Source organism: Myotis lucifugus, unplaced genomic scaffold, assembly GCF_000147115.1.
Source record: "Myotis lucifugus unplaced genomic scaffold, Myoluc2.0 scaffold_49, whole genome shotgun sequence".
In the NCBI taxonomy this organism is placed as follows: Eukaryota; Metazoa; Chordata; class Mammalia; order Chiroptera; family Vespertilionidae; genus Myotis; species Myotis lucifugus.
Window position 1 is genome coordinate 1,919,033 of NW_005871097.1, and position 12,658 is coordinate 1,931,690.

General features: G+C 39.5%; 1 protein-coding gene across 1 annotated transcript in view; it reads right to left on the bottom strand.

The window, feature by feature from the left end:
• CDKL5 (cyclin dependent kinase like 5) overlaps positions 1-12,658 on the bottom strand; it is a 157,925-nt gene that overhangs the window by 47,905 nt on the left and 97,362 nt on the right. The window contains exons 4-5 of the mRNA XM_006088551.3: positions 11,045-11,090; positions 500-636 (exon numbers count right to left, since the gene is read on the bottom strand). Of these exons, the coding sequence (XP_006088613.1) occupies positions 500-636; positions 11,045-11,090 (183 nt within the window). The remainder of the gene's footprint in view (positions 1-499; positions 637-11,044; positions 11,091-12,658) is intronic.

Sequence of the window (12,658 nt, forward strand, 5' to 3'; positions counted from 1 at the left end):
ATCCGTGGTCTCACCTTATGCCTCCTGGAACATCATTTTCCCTCAAATATAGCCAAAGCACTGGCAATTCACAAGAGGCTGCTTCATGAGCCCACCCATTCACCAACCTTAGGTCTGATTCAGACACCCATCCTATGCTTGTGAGGTATCTTACACGTACCTCTCCCATCCTGTACCATTGCCGCCCATTTATTTGTCTCCCTCAGCAGTCTCACTTAGGTTTAATTAAAATAAACCAAGTCTAAAAATTACTTGAACTCGGATTCTCAGACTTTAGAAGCCAAGCCAATACACTGTTTAAACTTAAGGTTATATCTATACAGTGAAATTGTATAAAATCCGTCAATATATTTCAGGACTTCTCTAATGGTTATGGGTAATACTTTCCTTGGATTAGGAGAACATTGACAAATCATAATGACACTTTCTTGAATGGTATCAGAAACAGCCCTAAGTAAAAGAATCAGGCAAATATCCACAGCATCGATTAGTGACTTACTTTTTCCACATACTCAAACACCAAGTATAATTTCCCCCTCCGACGAAAGGCTTCTTTCAGCTCCACAATGTTTTCCTGTTTGAGAGTACGAAGCATTTTAAGCTCTCGCAAGGTCGTTTCCTTGACCTCTTCATTTTCTAGAATGTAAACATGGTGAATAGAGTAAATTAAAGCTTTCAAACTACTCTTCAAAAAATTCTAAGAACACTGAAAACATACTAATTTCACTTTCCACTTTGAGTACTTCTGCATAAGAAGTCTAAGGATGACACATTAAATAGAACCTTTTCTTGTTCAAAGGATCAAGAGTAAGAAACTTCAAGAAAAGGCTTACTTAACCATCACAAACCCAATTTTCTGCTTGAATGTTCTTAACCTTCTTATTGTAAAGTGTATGTGTAAAACACAGAGTTCCACATATGAATCCATTGTCAGTTTAACACTACATTCCAAAGAAGGAGTTTAATATGGTAAAAAGAAATAAACTGTATCATTGTGCAGAAGACCTTCTATGAAGCATCTGTATCGGTTGATGCTTTTAAGTTTGGCCTGAAGCTTTGGCTTTAAAGAGCATTTTACTCTTCAGGCTACATGTGAGTCACCTCAGTGAGCAGAGGCCAAGTGCCAGGCATCCACAATGCAGCGCACAGTCAAGTTGCAGGGAATTCTAAATGTGCTTGATCTTCTCTCGGGAACAGCAGCTGCTATAGGTTCCTACTGTCCTCCTGTGACATGTCCATCTGTCCATCCCAGATGGCGTAGTTGTACTGGGGTGGAGAACTTATGCTGAACCAACATCCCCTTCCATATCATCAACGTCAACTCATGATATCTTCCACAGACATGGAGGAAGGACAGAAGTCACATTAACCTGAATGGATTCATGAACAGGGGGAGCGGGGAAGGTAATGTTTCATTTTACATGAGTTTTTATGATTTAGCAGGGAAATTCTAACCACTATGTTTATGTATGTATACACAAGAATACAGGTTCATAATTCCTTATCTGCAATTCCAAGAATCCAAAAACCAGTCTAAAAACTGAACAATTTCTAAGTTTATGGAAAATCTCTTTAAAGGCAAAACCTGAACTGACACGAGACCACTTATAGTCTTTGTGTATGCATCCCACTTACTATGAATATTCTTATGTTGTGCTTTAGAAATAGTACCTGATTACAGGGTACGAAAGTAGCATGCCATATTTTCATTCTAAAATCCAAACCTTATAAATTCTGAAACACATCTGTCCCCCACGGTTTTGGGTAAGGGTCAGAATCCTACTTGAGAGTCTAAGTTGTGTGATCCTTCGGTTCAGGCATGTCTGGGGGTGGAGTGAGGGAGAAAATGGCATTTGGAGATAGGAGTGAGAAAGATTAAGGTACCTTCTAGGAAGAAATACTTCCTAAGCAAGATACACAGGAGGAAAAGCCTGAAGGGGCGGGGGGTGGGGGGGGAGGCGGGGCGGGGAACTGTAAATGCAGTGCCAGGAGTACTTCTCAGATTATTTTCTTTTTTTAAAAAAAATGATTCTTTATTGTTGAAAGTATAACATATGTCCCCCTTTTTTCCCTCATTGATCCCCTCCAGCCCACCCTCTTTCTCCCTCAGATTATTTTCTATCCCAACTCCCTGTCAAATTGAGTGTAAAGAAAGGAGAACTGTTTACACAAATGAAAAGATTTTCCCTACTTCAGCAAGAACATTGTTGGAGAAGGCTGGAACTCAAGTTAGGAAAGGGCAGAGAGAGGAAGGAAGGAAGGCAAGGACTAGCAGCAGCTAAGGCCAACAGTGGCTTAGACAGTGAAGCAACCCAGCCCACATCAGGGGTACTCAACAGGGCCCATATTAGTGGAAAAGAGCATGACACAGTAGGGCCACCTGGCGAGTAGGGAGGAAACATGTGTGATGTGATGGGGCAGGGGAGAGCTTCCCAAAGTGGCTTAGAGGATAGGGGCAGGGGCTGGGGGGACAGACACAGAGGTCCAGCTGTTCTAGTTGGAGCTGAGCCAGCGAAGGGTGTTTTGTGACTGCTAGAACTGCTAAAGCCTAGGGAAGAATAACATCCTTTAGTCTTATGAAGAGGGCTTAACCTTCTTCTCTGCTATCCCATCTGAGTTACTCTCAAGGTTGGGGCAATCAAACTAAAATTCACCTATCTCTAAGACACACAGGTCTTAGTAAGAAGCAACTGATCTTGATTCAACAAGAGATAAATATATTGATGACTCAAGACCTGGTTCCTGCTTACTTTTCTATTCTCATCTCATGCCCTCCTTCCCCACCCCTCTCCCATTAGTCTTTCAGTTCCTAAAACAGCTTCAAACTTTATTTTTCAATGTTAGGGCCTTTGAACTTGTTCCCTCTACTCTCATTCTACTCCAGGGCTGGTTCCTTCAGGTTTTAGTTTAGATGTCACTCCTCAGGAGCCTTGCCCAGAGCACTAAAGCAAAGCAGGCCTCCATCCCCATTATTCCTTATCACATACTCGGAACATTTCTTTCAGACCTTCACACCATAATTATTTATGTGTTTGTTTGCTTACTGGTTTACCATCTGTGTGGACACCCCTGCAAACCGAGAGTTCTAGGAGGACAAGTCTTAGTTCTTCTGTTTAACCATATATACCCAACAACCTAGGACTGTACCTGTCACAAACAGGGGATCAGTGAATACTTCTTACAGGAATGCTTCCACTGGTACCATGAGGAAATCTTTGCTCATATCTAGCTTGCTCCTATTCCCTTAAGACATAGGCAGCTGAAATTCAAGACCTAGATTTTGTATGTTTTAACCAACTAACACTGTGAGATGTGACTTCGGGCAAGCCACAATTTCTCATTCATAAAATAACTAAATGGGTCCCCTGACACACACATCCTAAAAAAAACCCATGGGCTTTTCTAAATCTAATAATCTATTATTTCTTTTCATTAAAATCTCATTGATTATGAGCCCAAACCTCATTGAATTTTGGTTCTTTGTTATATATACATCATTGAAATCTATGCTAACTCTACTTAAGAATGGTTATAGAGAGGGGAGAAAGGAATCTTCAAAAAGCAGCTCACAAAATCACTTAGTATGTAGTGCCCAAACCACGTCATGTGAGCAGTCTATCTTTTTCAGGAAATGAAGGCTTCTCTAATTTACGCCAGTTAGAGGTATTAAAAGTTGAGGTAAGCATTTTGGCACTGAGATTGTAATAAATGGGAACGGGCAGGAAGTGGAATTATTAATTTCCTAAGTGCAAGCAAAATACACACTCTTCATTACTAGGTATAACCTATCATTTTTGTTTCTCTGAGTACTTTAAAGATTCCTGGCCTCCCCTGGACTTTAGAAATAAACAATCAGATGATGGAGAAAAAGAAAGCACATTCTGCTTATGTATGCTTCTCTCCCCAGAGGTTCAGGAAGGAGCCACGTTCTTCAGTGAGGCCGTTTTTTAAAGGTGGTAGCAGAACCCACTGAAGTGAGCACAAAAATGCCTTCTACTTGACAGAACCCCATGGATTCTTTATTTAGGCCAGGCTCCTCCAGTTTGCAAGTGAAAACCAAGTTGAGAAAGAACTTTCTCAGGGTGAATGAAGAGATGTCACACTGAGTAGAACACAGGCAACATGGTGGAAGGCAGTGAGTGAGCTTTGGAGAATGAGTTGGAACAGCCAGGTTTGGGTCTAGGTCTGCTACTGCTCAGCTGAGTGGTAAAGCAGCATGCTATGGGTGGAAGAAAAAACTCAACAAAGACCCTGGGGTCTGCATTTTAGTCTCAGCTAACCACATACTAGCTATGCAGCTTTGGGCCTTCAGTTCCTGGGCAGGGTTGGGGTTCTACTAAATGATTCAGAAGGTCCTTCCAGCTCTAGGAGCTCATACTTCCAAGCAATTTCTGCTGCTGTACATGCTGATGGACTTCGATATCAGTTACCACTGAAGGTGTTGAGCTTAGTATAGACAGCAACTCTGACAAAGTTATATAAATTCTCAGTAGTGACTAAATGGCAGGGTAGAAAAATGACATTAATTAAAAAAAAATAAGCAACCCAGGCACTGCCCTGACTGGGAATCAAACTGTCACTTCCTAGTTCATGGGTTGACACTCAACCACTGAACCACACCAGCCAGGCAGTAAAAGAACATTTTTAAGAAAAAAGATCACCCCTAACCAGTTTGGCTCAGAGATAGAGCATAATCCCACAGACTAAAGGGTCCCAGGTTCAATTCCGGTCAAGGACACATACCTCGGTTATAGGCTCAATCCTTGGTCCTGGTTGGGGAGCATGTGGGAGGCAACCAATCAATGTGTCTCTCTCACATCAATATTTCTCTCTCTGTCTCTCCCCCTCCCTTCCACTCTCTCTAAAAGTCAATGGAAATATATCCTTGGGTGAGGTTTAACAAAAAGAAGAAGAAGAAAGATCACAGGAGCAAAAGAAATGCAAAGATAAGTGATGAAAAGAGAAAAATCTAAAGATGAGCTGAATCTCTATTGTAATTCTATTTTTAAAGAACTGTGGGCTTGGAAAAGAAATCCAGAAATAGCTGTAACCTACTTTTTGAAATCATAACCCTGACATTCTTCTATAACCAAAGAGCCCCCTTCCCCCAATGGAACTTTAAACAGGTATGATGGGGTGGGGGAAGTCAACCCATCTTTGTATAAAACTAAAAGGATACCATGTTTGAGTCTGGTTGCCCTGACTAAAGAAGCAACATCAATAGGAGGACAATTAACATGGCCCAGAGGGCTTGAATAGTGGTGCTGTCATATATACCACAAAAGATGAGAACCCTTAAATCTTCTGAGATGAAGGCCAGGTAAAGCACAATGAAACTTTATTAAATCATGAAAGGTACAAAATGTTCACAAATCCTAGAAGAATCCCTGAAGTTTGAAAGAGATCTATTTTGGACAGTAAAAGCAAGTGTGGTGAAATCATGACTAGCAGAATGCTCACTCTTAGTTAATTGAATTCTCTGTTTAACCAGAAATTGGAACATTAGCTTCAAGGCCTCTCTTATCCAGAAATCAAGTTCTTGCCCAGCCGGCTTGCTCAGTGGTTAAGCATTGGCCTATGAACCAGGAGGTCATGGTTTGATTCCTGGTCAGGGCACGTACCAGGATTGTGGGCTTGATCCCCAGTGTGGGGCGTGCAGGAGGCAGCTGATCAATTATTCTCTCTCATCATTGATGTTTCTATCTCTCTTTTCCTCTCTGAAATCAATAAAAATATATTTAAAACAAAAAGAAATCAAGTTCTTGAATTTAAGGAGCAGAGATGATGAATTCTTGTTTTGTAACATTATACAAAACTAGAGGCCCGATGCACAAAATTCGTGCAAGGGGCTCAGCCCTTGCAACCTCGGCTGCCTCGGCCCTCACACCCTTGGCCGGCCCTCACAGCCCTTTGCAGCCTCGGCTTCATCTGGAAGGTCATCCGGAAGGACGTCTGGAAGGTTGTTTGGCTGTTGTTAGCATATTAGCTTTTTATTATATAGGATGAGTCCAGAGTTCCTTTACCCAGAGATCAGGACAGAGCTTTCTAGTGTTGGGGTAAAAATAAGAATGAAATAAATTGGAAGAAAAAATGGATGATCAATTAAGCATTTTATCATGATTAAGAAGAATAAATATGTCCATTCCAAGAGAAAAATACTTATCTACAGAAAACAAAAGCAGCAGCAGGATATGAATGTGAGCAATTTTATTTGGCATAAGAGCAGAGATACAACCTAAATTCCATCTGAATTGAAGACTGCAACACAGCTCCCTGAGAGTCAGTCCCCTTGCTAACTAAATAATCTCTAGCATCTTTTTGGTCTGTGGTCATTTTTCTCTTCTCAGAAAATCCAAATACTGAGCAGAACTAAATTCTATAGAGAATTCTGGTTGGTTAAGTGTTTTATAACTTAATGTTTCTCTGTGGAAACGTACATTAACAAACAAATTTCTAATACTATCATTCAGAATATTATTAAGAATTCATTATCTGAGACTCCACATTTATGATGATGTATAAAGAAGCAAACATCATCAAAACAAGAAAATATTAACTAATGAAGTGATCTCAGATAAAAATGCCATCACTCAAATATTCCTCCCATTTTTTCTTTTTAAATAGTTTTATTGATTTCAGAGAGGAAGGGAGACAGGGAGAGAGAGAGAAACACCGATGATGAAAGAAAGTCATTGAGTGGATACCTCCTGCATGCCCCACACTGGGGATTGAGCCAGCAACCTGGGCATGTACCCTGACCGGGAATCAAACCATGACCTCCTGGTTCATAGGTTGACACTCAACCACTGATCCATATGGCCCGGCCATTCCTCCCTTTTAATAGGAGTTTTTGACCCCCACCCAGCGTGTCAAAGCCTTTCAGGAGAAATCATAGGCAAAGATAACTGATAAATGATATAATAGAGGCATATCAGGATAAAAAACTGATAAGGATGACGACAGAAGGACGAGAACATACAAAAATGAAGAGAAAACTGAGAAAGTTTTTCATTTGATCTACCATTCAATTTTACTGTAAAAATTACCCCTCCCCCAAAAAAGAACAACACTTGATCCTTTCTTCTAAGAAATAGCACATCGTTGCTATTATAACCTAAATTGTGTTAACTATAAGATAAAGTAAACATATTTTTGTGATTTTAGCTTCTTTTTCATAATCTAACCTTTTATTTACTATGACATTTTGGTTCCCATTTTACATCATGATCTACTGTCCCGGGATAATAAGGACTTCTTGAAATAAATAGTGGTGTATCTTAAAATGTAGTTTTGAAAGATTTTATACAAATTTGTGGATATACAGATATTTAACAAGAAGTATGGTCATAATCCTTTTATTTTTAATCCTCATTCGAGGATATGTTTTTAGTGATTTTAAAGAGAGAGGAGGGGGAGAGAGAAACATTGATGTAAGAAAGAAGCATTAGTCAGCTGCCTCCTGTACGTACCCTATTGGGGATCAAACACTAAACCCAGGTGTGTGCCCTGGCAAGGAATTGAACCCACAACCTTTTGGTGTATGGGATGATGTTCCAACCAACTGAGCCATCTGGCCAGGGCCATAGTCATAATCTTTTGAAGTTTAACAGAAGGTAATAATATATGCTCTCATAAAATATCCCTTGATATCATCAGCATGAGAATACTTGATTAACTTGAATGTAGGTCAAATCAAGTTCAGATACAATTATGGTTTAACAAGACTTTCACAGGGTTATTTCATTATCTTCACAAAGATTTAATATTGGATTTAGAAAAGACACTATCATAATATCAGGAGAATATTTTTGAGTAACTAATAAAAGATTACTGAGAGCTATATGACAATAAGGGTAATATTATGAAACTCTATTTTTATTATAATTGGTCTTAATAAAATTTAAGATGATAAACTGTTTCAGAATAAAGTGGTTTACAGAGGGGTTGAATGGACAACCTCACCTGTACTAGACTATCTATGTACACTTCACACTCCAAAAATGTTGTTCACCACACACATTCCACTACATTCCATTAAGCAAGATACTACTCTGGCAAGAGGAAAAGCATAAAGATAGAAAAGAGAGTATGAGTCCAGCCGGTGTGACTCAGTGGTTGAGCGTTGGCTCATGTACCAGGAGGTCACAGTTTGATTCCTGGTCAGGGCACACGCCCAGGTTGTGGGCTCCATCCCCAATAGGGTTCCTTCAGGAGGCAGCCAATTAATGTTTCTATCTCTCTGTCCTTCCCCTTCCTTTCTCTAAAACCAATAGAAAAATAATTAGAATGCTATATTTTAAAAAGAGTATGAGATCTACACTAGGGAGAACTGGAAATAGTAGGAAAATGTGCCTAAAATAGGACTGAACTAAAAAGTTATAAATAATTGTATATGTCTTCAGATTCTATCATAGAAATGTTTAGGAAGTATCCCTCTAGAAGTATGTATAGGTGTACCTACAAAGGTGTCCATCTGCAAAATGGATGGTATATAGAGCAAGAGCAGAACAGACTTTCTGGACCCCTCTGACAATCCAATATGGAATCAGCCATGACAGTTATGTCAAGTGCTATGTCAAGGCTGAGGTAGTGGGGTGTAATGAGAATGCCCTTCATAAGGCCCAGAAGGCCCAAAACCACAAGTCTGGACACTTGGATAAGGACTCCATCTGGACACCTATATGAATGGGACCTCCACCCATATGGGCAATGAGAACTCAGAGCTCCCACCACCCAATGCTTGAGCTTGGCCATACCATGGGTCACAGTCAGAGCCCTGCTGGACTTCACACCACCGGGCGTGTGCTGCCACTGTAGCCACCTGGCTTAAGACCCCTGCCCACCTCTCTACCTGCAGACACTGCTAGTGATTAGGACTTTGCTCTGGACACTCGGTCTGTTCCCTTCTATCAAGTAAGCTTCCCCCTTCTGTGTGTAACCTGCATGTGACTCTATTGGCTTATTGGGGCAGTCTCCCCTAATAAACCTGGCATTGTGGAAAGATACAATATGTGTAACTCCTTTCGGGGATGCTCCCAACAATGGGTGATAAGGCTGCATGCCTAAGGTATGGTAACTGATAATGGCCTCACAGAGATGAAGGCAGGGTTGGATTCATGTTTTGTCAGCTCAGTGAAATAAGGGCTGATCAAATGTTTCCTATAATGTCTACACTATTCATGCATTCCCAGGACACCACAGCTAAAACCAGCCTTGTCTCAAAATTATACAAATTCATTCAAGCACTGACTGCTTTCTAGTCTATTTAACTGCTATTTATAAACAGGTCTTAAGAATTGGTATGCAGAGGATACAGGTTGAAAAGAAAATGGTACTTAGTTGTTTTTTTTAAAAAAAGCAATGACATACATGTCCTAGCTTGTACTGCTTTTCAAAAATTTGATGACAAATATTATTTTTGGTGGTAACTGATGCTTGACGATGTGCCTTACAAGATGAATGCACAGCCAGAAGTATTTACACTTATGCGAAGGTTATGCTTGATCTACTGCTGCAACCACTCTTTTTAGTAGATCACCATTTGTCTCTTGGCCACCTGTGGTTAGCCCAAAGCCACAACTCAAAGAGCTCATTTCTAATGGTCTCAGAGTGAGTTGGCCAAGGCTATTGTTTCCTGTTAGACTACAGGTACATCATTTGAAGCAGTTTCTTTTTCTTTTTTTATGAATAGCTAAAAGCATTATTTTATTGCCTTCTCTTTAAGGCTGCTGGGACAATGGCTGCTCAAGTTCCAGGCTGGTATGCATGTGCTCCATATAACTAGCACATCAGAGTTGGGTTACATCATATCCCACTGACTCTACACCATAGGACTTTGTCAGTGAGCCCTTTTAGTTATTTAATGTTTGCTAAGTCTCTAAGGTAAGGGTGATGAAACCGTTCACAAATATAGAGGCTGCTGTCTTACAGAAATCACTCAATGTGAGCTGATGAAGGTAGGTTGTGACTGTTATTGTCATACATCTAATTAGATATGAAGGTTGATGCTATGCCGGTGACTCTCATGCCTGGAGTGCTATTTTTCAAATGGCAGGTTGTGACTCATTAGCGGGGAAATGAATGTATTTGATGTCACAATAGGCATTTACATGAATTCATATGAGCACGAAAGAACAGAAAACGGAGAACCTCACATTAGTAAAATAAAGCAGTTTTGTGACACTTTTGTTTCGGTTATATATAGGACATTATGTATGCTGATATTGGATTGGGATGTAAAAAACATTTCTACTGTGGGTCTCTGTCCAAAGAAAATTAGAAAAATGCTGCCTAGAACTTCTCAGACATCATGTGTGTCTTCATGGTCAGTTTTTCTACTTGGCTATCTTTAAATGGCCAATAGCCTACATTCAAAACCCAACAAACTACTGAAATACTTTATTTATTTATTTTTTGATACATTACCTTTTTGTGTACATTACTTTTTTTAAAAGTCTTATTTTATTTTAACCTTTCTCACCCAGCATGGGATAATTTTAATACTCTATTCAAAATGGTCTGGACATGTGATCAAGCCCTCCAAGTACAGTATTTACCCTTGAAAACTTTTTTTCACCCAATAACTTTTATAAAATCATTCCCCTGATACCATCTACATATCACTTATTCTTGTATTTCTAACTGACTAGGAACCAGAAATCCTAGTACTGAATACTAAAGCCTTTCACCCAGTGCTTAGTACTTGTGTGAATCCACAGAAATATTTCAAATCCATTTTCTCATTTTTCTTATATTTGGAAACTACGTAAATAGCATTCCTTCCACCCAGCACATGAAGCAAGTTTTCCAACACTGACTGAGATTTGAAAAGATTTACACAGAAGAAACTAAAATTTTCAAAGCAAAGCATGATAATAAATAAATAAGCTATATTCAGTTTCTACGATTGAGATTTTATAATTTGAGGAATAGAGTCTAATCAGCTCAATCCCATCTCTTCCACATTCTATTCAGAGAAATCAAAGATGAGAGAGAGAGAGAGAGAGAGAGAGAGAGAGAGAGAGAGAGAGAGAAAGATATATACCTTCACTATCCTTGAATTTCTTGATTGCCACAATTTCATGAGTTTCCTGCAATGGAAAAGAGGCAGAAAGAAAAGTCATTCTCCTATGTTTTTCAAACTGGGAATCCCAATTGCCCGGGGGTAGGTATATTCTGGGACAAAGTAGCAAGAACTCAGAGAGTAAAAAATAGATCCTCCTCATCCCAGTCCCTCACTTCTTGGTTCCAAAATTCTTTCTTACCACCCTGCAGACATTGTCAGGAACGGAAAAGGAGAGGGGAAGTGAGGGAGGGGGCAAAAACCAGAGACATTGAGAGAACACGGATGAACCAGAAATGTCAATGTTAAAAGTGCCAGGATGACTGACAATAGACTACCGACTGTACTGCCCTCTGGAACTCAGGGACACATTTTAATTGGGCTTCTAAGACCAGAGACAAGGCTTCTACAATACTTGGCAGTTACTGGAAGTAGAATGCCTCCTCCAAATCTCCTCATTCACCTACTTTTTCCTAATGAACCTATCCAGTTGCTCACCAGCTTTTCCCTATGGGTCATTTCAAATCCAAAGTGGGAAAATATTTGTCACCAAACACCAATCACCCCCACCCTCGACTTTATTTAGTTCTCCTGACCTAACAGAGTTTGTGAGCAGAACCCTAATTTAAACTGAAACATTGCATCTCTCTCTCTCTCTCTCTCTCTCTCTCTCTCGTTTGGAAGAGAAGAATATAAGGACTGGACAGGATATGGAAATGCTAAAAATTAAGTACCACTAGGCTAAATAACTCGTCTAATTCTGGTCTATAAAAAGCTTTTGATAAAATAAAATATAGAGTCCTCAAAGCAAACATGTCATATAGAAAGGTCTTCTGAATGACTCAGGCCTGCCTTTTACTCTGAGGACACTTTCAAATCTATAGGACCAAATCTTTTAATAAAAATTGTCCCTGCATCGAAACAAAGGTTTCAAAAAGGAACACAATACAAGGAAATAACCAACAGGGTACAAATCATTAACATTAAAAATTTGTGCTTTTTGCCTAAGTTTCTTACAAAAGCAAGGGGAATTATGAAAAGGGGGGGAAGTGACCATTTTAATTATTATGCTGAAAGACAAACCCTGAGTTGTAACTATGTGTGTAAATCAACCTTTCTATTTTTCATTTGCCCACTGAAAAAAGAAAATACCAGCTTTCATATTTGTCTTATAGGGGGAAAATTATCTGAAAGTGCTATACGCTACTGAGGAGAAAGATTCTTAAGGGTATTGTGTTTTTGTTTTTAATGGAGGAACAGAATTGTAAAGGAACAGGTACTTTCTGATACTGTAAATTTCACTATTGAGAAGGAATAACTGCAAAGTCAACATAATGCAGGAAAAGATGGACTAGAATATTAATATATGTAATAGCAGGTAACTCTTCTAGGTAGGCTACTTTCTCTTAATACAGTTTCTTATGTTGCTCCTTTTCAAATGGCTCTAGCTAGCAACTTACCTTTGACACAAGGGAAAGAACAAACCCTATTAGGAAACTGCTCACAGCACAAACTAATGGGCAGCATGGTATGTGTCCAGGAAGAGAGTGAGACTGCTCATACCTCAAGAGTTTCCAGGTAGTGTTTCATCCTATA